General features: G+C 42.5%; 1 protein-coding gene across 11 annotated transcripts in view; it reads right to left on the bottom strand.

Annotated features, from left to right (window-relative positions):
- TENM2 (teneurin transmembrane protein 2) overlaps nt 1-14,031 on the bottom strand; it is a 1,017,264-nt gene that overhangs the window by 323,731 nt on the left and 679,502 nt on the right. For all 11 annotated transcript variants that reach the window (XM_007171390.3, XM_007171391.3, XM_057541632.1 and 8 more), the window contains one exon: nt 3,952-4,186. In XM_007171390.3, coding sequence (XP_007171452.2) covers nt 3,952-4,186 — 235 coding nt within the window. The remainder of the gene's footprint in view (nt 1-3,951; nt 4,187-14,031) is intronic.

Raw genomic sequence — 14,031 nt, 5'->3', positions numbered from 1 at the left:
GAGATGCTGACTTCAGAAACTCCCAAAGAAGCAGCTGGCCAGGAAGATTCCGGACCTTGTTCCTCTCAGGAGAGGAAGGAGGAGATAGGTACTATCAACCCAGAATTACACAGGGACCTTGTTCTAAGATCTTCTGCAAGTAAGCTGAGAGAAACATGGTGGGCAGAGTGATTCTGTTAGGCATATATTAGAAAAGAGAGTCCAGACTGTTTGCAGTTAGTTCCTGTGCCCTATGTTTGGTTTTTCTTGGATTATATTATGGTTTACACATCAGTTGATTGCCTTGGGTAGTACAAATTTATATGCATTGTTATTTATATTATTAACATTGATACAGAACTCTCCTTATAAGCTTTTTCATCTTGTGTTAAATTCCAGATTCATACAGTCCTATTTTCTGGCTATGCCTCCTTAATTAGCACCTTGATTCTACTTGTCATAGAACAAAAATGGAAAACACACAGTCCAGGGAAGATCTAACATGCCTCATTAAGACTGACGGGAACATCAAAAAGCAATGCAGAGGGGCAAGGGCTTGTTCCTTACTGGTCTAAAGAAACACCTTGGATTTGGCCTGGAGTCTCGGGGGGTGGCAGAATGCTGCCCATCACCTCCCAGAGTTAGGAAATTCTTCCATCATGCCCAGAAGTCTGTATTAATGAGAGTAGAGGTGGTGAAGCTGTTTGTAAATTTCCAATGCATTTTCAAAATTGATGAGTACCTCATGATCAGCCTCCAGAATATCTTGCCCTCAATGGTTTTTTTTCCTGCTCTGGTCAATCAATTCTTATTGGGTATGAAAGACAGGAATTGGAATCCTAGTATGATATCATGCGCCTAACGTAAGGGCTTCCATTCCTACATTTGCTCTTGTAGGTAAGAAAATGACACCATTAAACTCACAATATTTCAGCATTTGAGTGAGTGAAATTGTTCAGTTCTACAGTTTCCAAGACTATATGGAAAACCACTGAAGAATGGGAACAAATGATGCTATAATCTTTGATTTTTTTCCACTTACCTGCTAGGTAAACTCTTTTTTTTTTAAACATCTTTATGGGAGTATAATTGCTTTACAATGGTGTGTTAGTTTCTGTTTTATAACAAAGTGAATCAGCTATACACATACATATATCCCCATATCTCTTCCCTCTTGCGTCTCCCTCCTTCCCACCTCCCTATCCCACCCCTCTACCCTCTAGGTAAACTCTTGTTCATCCTTCTAAACCCAGCTCAAACAGCCTCTCAGCTGGGAAACTTTTCCTGACCATCCTGGGAAATTTAATAACTATTTCAACTGTACAACCACTGTAACTTACGCACTTCCATTCCTGTAAACACTGCACTATCTTTTGTTTATGTGCCTATCTCCTTTTCTAGGTTGTATGAGCTTTAAGGGCAGGATACATGTTTTAATCATAATCTCCCCAGTACCTAACATAGCGCTTAGTATTTTCAAGGGATTCGGTAAATGCATGCTAATAAGAGACTGTATAAATCATATTTAAAAGAGAAACACGAAGTTCAACAATTCTATTAATTATTGCTAAAGTTTTCATATATGAGACAAGTTGCACATCCAAGTTATATGTATTTAGTTCCATGAATGGAGTTTCAAATATCTGTGATTGACTTTTAGTAATAGCCCCATCTCAAGGGCCTTATATTCTCTAACTCTTGGCCCTTGAATGTACTGATCAAAGAACATCCAGATATGTTCTCCCTTGTTTTTTTCCTTCTGCTAGGCTTCAAGGTTTTGGCCATCTTACTTACTGCCCAAGCTTGCCTCCTCTAAAAGCATCACTAAGAAGCTCCAATCCTAGGAGAAATGCCATGTATCGTAACGATCTGCAGAAGGACTCTACAGGTCAGAGAGCATGTTCTGGGAGAACTTCAGGAGAACAAGAAGGGGATAGGCTTGGCTTTGCTGGTCCTCTCCTCCAGATCCTTTCAAGGGAACACCTTATTGCCAACTGATCACATCAGAAACTGGGCAATGGGAGATACGCTTATGCAGTGTATGTGTTCCCATCACCAACAGGAGACTCTTTGTGAGGAGTAGACACTCTGATGGATCTTTCCCTGAAGACGTGACAATTAAGGCAATAAATGTAGGTTTGTGGCTGTTCCTGCATCAGACAATCTGACCACCTTATTTTATGTGTAGGAACCACGAGAGTTCCATCCAATGCGGCTCATAATTTACCATCTCACTGAAGCCCTAGAATGCTTGCAAGTTACTCAGCCCCCCAAGTCTAGATTGTGATTTTTTAAAATGCTAATAACAACGATTCCTTCCTACCTCATTGCATTGCTTCCATGCTTGAATGAGATAGTGCCTAACATCGGCATGTACAAACTGCACAATAAAAACTGGTTGTTAATGGCGATGGTGGTCCTCTTCTTTCCTTTTTCTCCTTCTTTTTCCCCAATATCTACTACATTTCTCCTTCCCTTTCTCCCTCCTCTTTCTTCATCCTAACCACTGTGCATAGCCTTTATGTCTAGAAACTATTTTTCAAACAATGGTCTGTTGATGTGAAAATAGTCTGACTAGTACCCAACAAACTCTATGGCAGTTCATAAATATAAGGAAGAAAAAGACCGAGTCTTATCCAGCCTTAAAGACCACTACCAACTATGAAAATATCCTAAGTTAAGCCTGGCGGACCAGTCAACTTTCAGCCTGGAACCTTTCCAGCAAAGCTACTTATTAGTGGGTTATTATATCAGTATAAATGTTTAAATCTATCTATTATATATAATATATGCATAGAGTTTCTATTGACTTTACCTACTGTAAGCCTTAGAGATTAAGACTGCAGGCCTGGTTACAAATCACCTATAGTTGTTAGAAAATAAAATGTATTAAAGTTTGGAGCGACTACAGTGACAATGGCATACAACTTATTCAAGTTCAAGATCTTATTAATAAAACAAAACATATTAGAGATAAGAAACAACATCAAATGCTATGGCTTGCATAATTATTTCCAGCTGTGTGCAGAAAATTCACGGGCCACTACCAGAAAGATTACAGATTATTTCAGTCTTTCCTTAAACCTAAGTTATTAAAGTTGAAAACCTATGTGGGAACTTTTTGAAGGTCCAATATGAATTAGCCCTTCTCTCTTTAGTCTCCATGGTTCTTCCGGGCAAGGAAACAGTAACAATTGAAGCACACAAACCATGAAAGTGTCTGGGGATGGAACAGCAAGGCCGTTGCAGTATCTGGCTGACCCACTGTCAATTACATTGCAGCTTGCCACGCTGTGACCAATGCCCCTTCCTTCAGGTCACTAAAGGCAGGTGTGATTTTGGAAGACCAGAAGCAAAGGTGAGAAAAGGACAGAAGCAAAGGCAAAACAAAACAAAGCCAGACCTGGAGATCACTTTGAAACCCTTCCCTCTCAACATAAGTGCTGCCGCTTTTTTCTTGTTTGTTTTTTTACACTATTGTTTGCCCCTCAGGCATCAAGCTGTTAGTGTATACAGGAGGGATTAAAGTGAGACTGCATGTTGGATGAAGTATAAATTAAAATTATACTTCTGTCAGTCTGGAATCAGGGATTGTTTCTCAAGGTCTCCCCAAACACTTAATTTCAAATGAGTCTTCATTTATTACTTCAAGAAAGGCTAAATGCATAATTTATCAGCAGCTTTCTGTCAATATACCCTTAGAAGCATGTTTCCCATGAGTCTTTGAGTAAAAATATGTTATGCTAATTCTATTAGTTGGGTACACAGGAGCTGTGGAAGAAAGTAAACAAGCATTAAAAGGAGACACATGTGAACAAAGAAATACCTATCAACCTACCGTCCAGGGTCAAATTACCAAGGGAACGGCACAGAGTTGGTAAACTTGTCCCATAATGTCGGCAGGATTTTCTCCCCACTGCTCTGGGCGGGCGATGCAGCAGGGAGCCAGGTGTGATAGTGATGGGGACTTACCGGGTCTCCAGGGGCACGTTGCTGTTTAGCACCCAGCTGTCCTGAAGCTGAACTGACTCCGGCGTGGTGGCCAGGTCATTGGGCGCGGGAGCTGGGGCGTGAATCTGACTCCGTCGATTGGTCAGTGAGTTCCTGTTGAGGGAGTTGGCTGACGAGTGGTGATGGGACAGCGTGTGGTTGTGCGGGGGTGGCAGAGGGGGCCTCAGAGTCGACTGGCTGTGGTGGTTCGGAGGGCCTGAGAAAAGAGGAAGGAGAAACAGCCATTAGGGGCTTCAGAATGCGGCCACGATCACTCTGCATGCCGGTGGAGGAGAGCCTGGAACCAAAGCCTCGATATTGACAATTGCCGAATGTCACGAACTACAGACGCAGTTACGACTGTGTCCAGCATCCCACTGCCAGTTACTAACAAATAGCATACATTGATTTGCCTTTATCCCTCGGCATCAAATTAAGAATGAGAAACTAGGTTAGCAAAACCAGGCTGGCGAGGGCTGACCAGTGGAATTATTTGAAACATATTAATTCTGCAATGAAAGTAACATGATATTCAAGGCTGAGCATTGTTGTAACAAGTCCCTAGCCCATTTCCTGGTAAACCAGGACACTCCAGACATTCTTTAAAAACATGGCATCTTTCTGAAGGTATAAGAAAGGTGGCACACTCTAAGTCAGGGAGTAGTAAATTTAAACACCTATCAGGGGCCAGGCAGGAAAGTGAAGTGGGCTGGGGTGAACTGGAGAGGGTAGGGAGAAGCCCTCACTCAGATCCAGGCTCACGTGGCCATGTAGGGGTTGGAGGCTCAAGGCAGATGATCTTCCAGTTTTTCTAGGAGAGCTGAAGATCTGGACTTTTTCAAAAGAGTTTCCTGTTTTTTAAAAAATGTTGACAATTAAAAAATATGTGTGTGTGTTTTTGTGTGTTTGTGTATTTATATATATGTTTATATATACACATATATTCACATGTATATGTATACTTTTTTTTTTTAATGAGAATCAACAAAACACACCTGTGAGCCCGCTCAGATCAGGGGCTTCATAACATCTGTCCTCTGAGAGATGAACCCTGAGGACCCAGTCTCTGGAGAAGGTCAGGGTTGATGTTTTCAAACCACGACCCTTACTCCAAATTGCATCCTGGTTTCTAAACTTGCAGGAAAAAGGCACAAAGGACAACTATACCCCTGTACATATTCCCCTGTAAATATGACCACGGATGACAATTCCACACACCATTTTCCTAGCAACCCACTCTCCACCTACAAAGTGAAATATTTTAAGCATAATGAAAATGAAGGTCGTTCACTATGCAACGTAAGCCTATGATTTGGTTTTAATGGCTGCTGAAACATGACTTTTAATTTGTGTCCTTTGAGAAAGTTTATTTTTTGAAGCCTCCAGTCGGGGATGGCAGCCCGCCAGGTGACTGCCGAGCCTTGTCATTTTGGCCCCTGCCAACTTTGAATATCCTCAGCCCCTGCTGTCCTGGCTTTAAGAAGTTGGCTCAAGTCATTTAAACAAGCAATCTGACACAAATTTCAACTACTTGTCTCCTTATGTGACCGGGCTACATCTCCAAAAGGTGTAATCTACATTCCGTGGCTCCTGGGAAGCTTGCAGAAACGTTCCGAAAGAAAGACAACATGTCAAGAAGATCCTAGGTTTGGAGAGCATCATGACCATCGAAAACAGGAAAGAAAAATACAGAGGAAAGTGGTTCCTTGAAGTTTGCATCTCTGGGCTGAAATTACCTGGGGGGATTTTTTTTTTGGTGTGCAGAAAAAGACAACTAAAACTAAAACCTAATGGGAAATGCCACTGTACAAGTTGTATAGATTTTAAATCACGTCCTCCAAATGAACCTGCAATTCGTATTTTCCATTCTGCACCAGTGACATTTTAAATATATCTTTGAGGGAGTCCCATTGCTCTAGCAGGCTATTATATTTTCTGGCATTGTTGTCTGTCTTGTAATCTATTATTATATAGTTATTTACGTTTGTCTGTCTCGTATTAGTGGAAAGAGGTGAGAAAAGGGGGTGAAATGATGTAATAATGATCCTTCAGAGATGCTATCCAAGCCCCTCACACAAGGTTAATTAATTCTCATGCCTTTCTTTCTCTCCCTCTCAACTCCCATCCAAGTGGTGTCATTATTCTCCATTAGTTAGGTAATTATGAGACTTGCCTCGGGAAGGCGAGATGAATCAGTGTTCAAGCGAGAACCCACCCTCCCCAGCCCCAAGCCCTAACCTACCATCTCCCTCAGCCCCCGGCCCCCGCCCTCCAGCCCTCCAGACCACACACTCTCCCAAAGTACAAAGAGGCTGTGTGAGGGATTTAATTCACTAAATGAGATATTGGGACCCTCCTGCTTCCTGTCTGTTCACCCTGAGATTTCTCTGTCTGCTCCAGCCTGGGTGGCCCTTCCCTGTCCATCTGTGTTCAGTGTGGGTGGAATTCCTGTGGTTGTCTTTCTGCGGACACAGCCAGGGATGGTGCTGATGGGGGAATGGAAACGTTGACCTGGGCGTGGTGTGGTACGTTCCAAACAAAACAGAGGCTGAGTTTTCCAGTTAATTGAAAGAAACGTCAAACTCTCTTCCCATTCCTCCTAAAGAGAAGGTCTAGGGTTTCATGGGGTCGGGGGGGAGATGGAGAAAGAAGTGCAGAGGAAGATGAACAAATACTTAACTCTCCACTCACCCGGGTCCTCCTATAAAGCAACAAGCTCTTTCACCGCACTTACATGAAATTACTGATAGCAATTACAACAAAAACTATCCCCCGTCCTCAATAGCGAAAGATGTTCTCCTTATACGGTTGCTCATTTCCACTGTGACGTTGATCATATTTGCTCATTTATCTCTCTATCCAAAACACAAACTTTTCAACTAGGTACAGGAGCTAGAAGGAAAAGACAATGACAACACCGAGGGGTAAAGGCTACCACTGGGGGAGAAGCAGAGCGGTGCGGGAGCACTGAGCCAGTGGTTAGGAGATAAAATCGGAAGAACTGAGCTCAAGGATCGGGTCTGACCACTTTTGAGTTGTGTGACCCTGGGCCTGAGACTTCACTTCTTTACTTGTCAGTCTCCTCACCTGCCAAATGATGAAAACAGCAGTAACTACCTGTAAGGAAGTTTGAGGGGAAGATGAATGTAAAATGCTAAACACGCTACCCGATGGCTGGCAAGTTCCCCCAAACCATGTGCAGGGAACACTGCTTGGTTCTCCTAGGAATAAACGGATGGATAAAGACGTAACTGCAGCTCTCAAGGATCCCAGATTTGAGTAGATGGAGTACACCCAGAGTTCATCTCTCTAGGCCAGGAGTCACAAACCAGCAGCACCCAAGCTGAATATTACCAAAAATTCAAGGTCAAGATTGTATATCGTGTTCCAGACTTCTGACTTCTCTTGAAAACAAAAACAAATTGAAGTCTGTATTCCCTCAAGGCAACAATTGGGTAGAGCTGAATGCCATTGGGTGGTTTTGTTTGTTTAGTTTGTTTTTGTCATCAGCCCAAATGATCCCTGTTACCTTCATCTGGTCGGATGTATGCATTTATGTTACTGGCTGGTGGGCATTTATGTTTTTGACTGCTGGCTTGACTTGGGGTTCCTTAGCATTCTGCGTGGGTCAGGTACCTTTAATATAACAACATCTCTGCTAGAGCCAATGATCTCAAGCACTTTTTGTGTTTGTTTTTGTTACACTCATCCAATGCGTTTGCAGGATGTGATGGTTTTCTATTTCAAAAAAATGCAGACAATGGCAAGCAACATGCCTTACTGCTTTCTAAGAAGCTAAATGACATGAAAAGCCATTCTCCAAGGCAAGTGTTGTCTTCAATCTGTGGTGAAACAAAAATGAATACCTCAGCTTGATGAAGGAAACTTCGCATCCACTCTGAGTTCCATACTTTTATTGGGCTTAATTCATGTGCATCAAATGGCTCTTCTATTACGTAAATATGAAATCACATAATAATGTAATTGAGCCACGAATAAGTATGTAACATGAACACTTACATGGTATCAACCTAATAAGTAGGCTTTTAGCAGGCAAAAGGCAACGGTCATTAAAATTGCTGTGTTAACCTATTATTCTACACCTGATTGATCTTGGGTCCAGAACCTGGAATTTGTTTTTAGGTACTGTGGGGCTTTTAGTCCTAGGAAGAAGGAACTATATATTGGTTCTTTGTTAAAAGCTAGGGTGGGACAGATAGGACCCGTAGCAAAGATCAGTTAATTTGTGGAGAAGGTGCTTCCTGTAGATTTAAAAATTAAGTGCTTGAATGAATGCTTAACTTGTCCTGTTTGCTTGTTTGGACTTATCTGCTTGAATGGTCTATGCTTCTGAGCTTTTAGATTTGCTGTGGGACAGTTGCCAGCAATTTTGATCCAGACAGAGATGCTGTTCACGTATTCTGTCCTTCCTAAATGCCAATTGGTTGACAGTGGAGTTTTAAAAAAATAAAGCAATGCTTCTTTATCAGTTCACAATATCAATTCCAACAAAGTTGTGTGGCCACTACAAAATCAACTCTGTTTTTTAAATTTTTAAGTATAGTCGATTTACGATATCGTGTAAGTTTCAGTGTACAGCACAGCAATTCAGTTATACATATAATATATATGTATGTATATATATTCTTTTTCAGATTCTTTTCCCATATAGGTTATTATGTAATATTGAGTATAGTTTCCTGTGCTAAACAGTAGGTCCTTGTTGGTTATCTATTTTATGCATGTATATGTTAATCCCAGCCTCCTAATTTATCCCTCCCCCCATCCCCCTTTCCCCTTTGGTAACCATTAGTTTGTTTTCTGTGTCTGTGAGTCTCCTTCTGTTTTGGAAATAAGTTCATTTGTGTCTTTTTGTTTTTTTGATTCCACATATAAGCTATATCATATGGTATTTGTCTTTCTCTGTCTGGCTTACTTCACTTAGTATGATAATCTCTAGGTCTATCCATGTTGCTGCAAATGGCATTATTTCATTCCTTTTTATGGCTGAGTGGTATTCCATTGTGTATATATACTGGAGTATCAACTCTTGTGTCGACTAGATGAGTGGTGCTCAAACAGCATGTGGAAACCAGCAACAGCCACATTTTAAATAATGTATAAAGAAAGAATTTTCCTTGCAGCTAAGGAAGTAAATTCACAATAATTGGCTATTGTTGTTGCATTTTTCCTAAATAAACAGCTGGGGGAGGCATTTAGGCTGGGTCTACCCTTGCCAAGCGGGGTGTTGATGACAGTGGGAAGGCAGGGATGAACTCAGATTTGTGGTGTCTTGCCCACACCAATTATTCCTGGCAATTAAAAATGATGATAAAATGTGTGAAAGAAAAAAATAAAAGTAGAGTCCTGCCTAGCTGCTAATAATTCACTCATTCTTCGAGATGGCATGCCGATTGTTGGCCTTTAAAAAAATTTCAACCCTTCGGACCCCAAGATAATGAATTAACCGCAAACTGTCTGCCTTAAGAACATCATCTTTGGAGCAAGTTCCATCTTGATGGCAATTTGAAGATGCAAGAAGTGGGGATGGTGTTGACAGAGCTTCTGGAGTCTCTGGGTGATGAAAACTGGTACCAGGACACCGTGTTCAAATTTGACCTTGAATGGGAGCTAGAGGGAGTCGGAGGTGAGAATTTTCAAGAGTAACAGCCCCTGGTTAGAACTATGGAGAGTGGAGGCTATTGCAGATGGCCAGGCTGCTGGATGGCTTTGAACCCCTGCTTGGCCACTTACTAGCTGTGTGACCACTGGAAAGTTACGTATTGTTTTCTGAGTCTGTTTCTTCATCTGTAAAATGGGTATAGAGATTTTACTTCTTTCATATGGTTGTTAGGAGAATCAAATGAGAATATTTATAGGGAGCCTAGCACAATTCTTAGCATATAGTAAGTTATCAACACATATTATTTTGTGTTATAATTAATAATACCAGCAATAGTAATAACAGCAATAGCAACCATAGTTCTGGTGAAAGTAATGAGTACCTCCTGGGTCACTCCAGTTTTCCTAGCTCTTTGAGGTGGCAGCTTTCATGGTGAGATATCAAATCAACATATGGAGGCAAAGTCACTAACCTCAGACCTCTCTACCTTCAAATTCTGTCTACAGAAGGGCATAGTGACTAAGTGACACGGCACAGGCATTCATACAGGTGGTCTTAAGAGCATCTCTCTAAGAGCCTGCCGAAGTGGAACCTGGGATTCAGAACTGTCCCATTTCCATAAACAAATAATGACAACAAACCAATAATACTGACGATAGAATTAAGCTCTCCCTGTGTGTCTGATCCTGTGGTAAGTGCTGTACTTAAATTATTTCAGGGTATTCCCACTCACTCCTATGGGATAGGTTCTCTTATCGTCCCCATTTATACAGATCCTGCACGTGAGGCTCAGAGAGGTTAAGTAATTCGCCAGTGGTCACACAGCTCAGTAAACGGTAGAGCTGATATTTGACCCCAGGGTCTCTTCCCCACTCTGCCCCATGCAGAGGAGCACGAGGTCCCAGAGAGCACGCACACAGGGAGGGAATGAGGACCCTGCCCCAGTTTATGCACGCCCCCGCAGATACAGAGGGAAACTGGCTTGACGCATTTCTTTGCCATGTGCTTAAACTGTAGAAGCAAATCTTGTGAGAAAGTGGAGGGGATCGCCCACCTCAAAGCTCTGGCCCTCACAGTGCTGCTTGAATCAGGAGAAATAGGCCAGAACAGCCAAAGTGCAGCGCAGTCTCTTTTCTGTGCTTTCCCAAAAGGTCCTCCTCAAACTTCCTCCTCCACGCTGCATCCCTGGCTCCCAATTAGGTCTGCTGGAGGCAGAAACGAGGGCACACTGGTCCCATCTCATCCTGCCAGCTCTGACTGGAGGCACTTTGCCAATAGCCCGGGGTTGGGGGGAGGGGGGTCCAGATCCAGCTTCCTCCTACATTTGGAGAGAGGCTTACTTATTTGTCTCAAAGTACTGGACGCTGTGGACATTCAGCTTGCTCCCTCCTTCCCTGTCTTTAATATCTACTGAATGATTGGTTTCCTAAAGAGCGGACTCTTACTTTTTATTATTGACCCTCCTATGGTATTGCTGGCTTTGCAGGATGGTTGACTGGTCTGCAGTATTTCTTGCATCTGGCTCTTATTGTCAGGCTGCACATTTCTCCGCATTTCAGAATAGAGGAGAAAAAAGAAAGCAGGATGAAGGAGCCAGCCAAGTTACGGCCTCTTTCTCATCTCCCAGGGGGCCTCAGATAGGTTCTGGCCAGTGCCTCTTGGCCTGAGTTGCACAGTCCTGGACCAGGGGCCCTCCTTCATGGAAAGACCCCAGTCAGCTTGACCAGAGCACCAGAGAAGGAAAGGATGGTACTTACTCATAAGGAATGATTTGTAGTTCTCTTGCTTACATAAAATGTATGACCTCCAAGAAAAAATATTCCGGGTGCCTTTATAATGACACATCCCATGCCAGAAGCATGGGGATGATTGCAGTCATAAGCAGCAATCACTTGCAGGCTTAGAAACCAAAGTTCTGTCACCTCTACCTACATTCAGAAACAACTACGGTTTAGAGGGACATATTAGCTCATCTAAGAACAATCGCTCACATTTAATAAGCCCCAGCTGTGTGATAAGCACGCTATATATTGCACCTTATTTCAAACTTATAATACTCTACTCAATATTCTGTGAAAACCTATATGAGAAAAGAATCTGAAAAAGAATGAATATATGTATATGTGTAACTGAATCACTTTGCTGTACACCTGAAACTAACACAACATCGTAAATCAACTATACTCCAATAAAATCAAAATGAAAAAAAACTGATAATAACCTTCAGAATAGATATTGTCGTCCACTTTAAAGATGAGGAAATGGAGGGGCAAGGAGGTTACATGATAAGTTTCCCTTCGTACATTTTGTATTTAACTGTATTACATTTGGGCCCCTTTCCAGTGCACACAGGGTACACCTCTTTCATCACCCTCGGCACAAGGTTTTGTATTATTTTTGGACTCTCCTGTGTTCCCCGCTAGACTGTGAGCTCCTCCAATGCATAGAGCACGTCTCTCTTATTTTTACATCCCCAGCACAAGGCTACAGTACCTGGCACAGAAGCAGCACAGAGTGAATGAACAAATGAATTGACAACTCATGTCCCTGGAGGGTGGTGAGCCTCAGCAGAGAGGGATCAGAGTAGATTTCTGCCTCTGCTCTTTGAGCATGTAGTTAATTCCCCTAATGCTTATTGCCCTCAGAGGGTCCATTAACAGGGAGAGAGCCAGACACGGGAGGAAGGTGACGTCCATCCCCTCTGTTTTAATTTGTTTGTTTTTTCCTGGCTCTGCCTGAATTCCTTTTTATTTTTATTAATAACAATCTTACTGAGCTATAATAAAATTCAGCTCCTTAGAGTGTACATTTTAGTATTTTAAAAGTATATTCACTGAGATGTGCAAACATCACTGCTGTCTAATTTTAGGACATTTCTGTCACCACCCCTCTCCCCACCACGAGGAAACCCCATACCCATTAGCAGGTGCTTTCCAATCCCACCTGTTAACCTACTTTCTGTTCCCATGAATTTGCCTATTCTGGACATTTCATTTTAATTAATTTATTTATTATTTATTTTTTTATTTTTGGCTGCGTTGGGTCTTCATTGCTGCATGTGGGCTTTCTCTAGTTGCGGCGAGCGGGGGCTACTCTTCATTGCAGTGCGAGGGCTTCTCATGCGGTGGCTTCTCTTGTTGCGGAGCATGGGCTCTAGGCGCACGGGCTTCAGTAGTTGTGGCACGCGGGCTCAGTAGTTGTGGCTCGCGGGCTCTGGAGTGCAGGCTCAGTAGTTGTGGCACACGGGCTTATGTTGCTCTGAGGCATGTGGGATCTTCTGGACCAGGGCTTGAATCCGTGTCCCCTGCATTGGCAGGCGGATTCTTAACCACTGCGCCACCAGGGAAGCCCTGGACATTTCATATAAATGGTGATTCTCTCTGGTTTTTTATAACCACGATGTTTGTCTGTTGCAGAGTCCCGTTGGAACCAATCAAAGTTAGATTTCAGATGGGGGCCACTTCATACCACTTAAAAAAAATCTTTCCCGGGCAACCTGAAGCCAGTCCTTCACAGGAACTTTTTGGCTGGGGCCCCCGCTGCTGTTGATACTTTTCAGGTGGAGATTGTTAGGCGATGACCATTTGAGAGCCAACTGTACACTTGAGGGCCTGAGGGGGATCCTGAAATTTGTTCCAGGGCTTCAGGCATGGCTGTAATCACAGCAGAGAGCCATTTCTGATCAGCTAAAACCTAGCCACACACAGGCAGGGACTCTTGAGGGGAGGAAGGAAGAGAGAGAGAAGTCTTGAATCGGGTGCCAAACCAGCAGCTACCCTTGAATTACAAGCTTAATAGTGCTTGTTGGTTTGGGACTGTACTGCCCAAATAGGGCAAGTTCTCACCTCTGACGGATGACAAAGGGATTTTAATCATAGATGACACACCATTTTACCATAGCCCTATACTCACTCCTTGCTTTCTTAAATCATCAGGAAAGTATCACTTGAGATCAATGTCAACTCCATTAGCTACTTTCCAAGTGACAAATACAAAAAGAAAAAAAAAAGACCACTTGAAATATTTGAGAGAAATCCTTCTAAAGAGAAGATTCTATTGCGAAGTTACATCTGAGCAGTGCCTGTCTGAGCATTTCAATAAATCTACATTACCCTAGGTATTTTGGCATCCTCTGGGAGAGGAAAGCCTATCAGTAGAAAGTAATGATTTTGGGTTTTTCAATTGCCCTAAGGATCTTGACAATGCTATTAAGACCCATGCTCTCCCTGTTGAGAAGTTTAGGAGTGAAATTATTAATACGCCCAGACGTTATGTTGATTGTTGCGCTGTAGCAGAAAATACTCTCTCTCTTATTTGAGCTGCATTATCACTTTCCCAAGCAGAGAATTGCATCAAAAATTTAAACTCCTCTCATTCCAGCTCATCTCATAGCTTTTCAAGGCCTTATTGTAAATAGGCTGGGCATAATTTGGATATTT

The sequence above is a fragment of the Balaenoptera acutorostrata genome, chromosome 2, assembly GCF_949987535.1.
Source record: "Balaenoptera acutorostrata chromosome 2, mBalAcu1.1, whole genome shotgun sequence".
Lineage (NCBI taxonomy): Eukaryota > Metazoa > Chordata > Mammalia > Artiodactyla > Balaenopteridae > Balaenoptera > Balaenoptera acutorostrata.
Note: the sequence above shows the minus strand (reverse complement) of the source record. Positions and strands in the feature narration are given on the sequence as shown.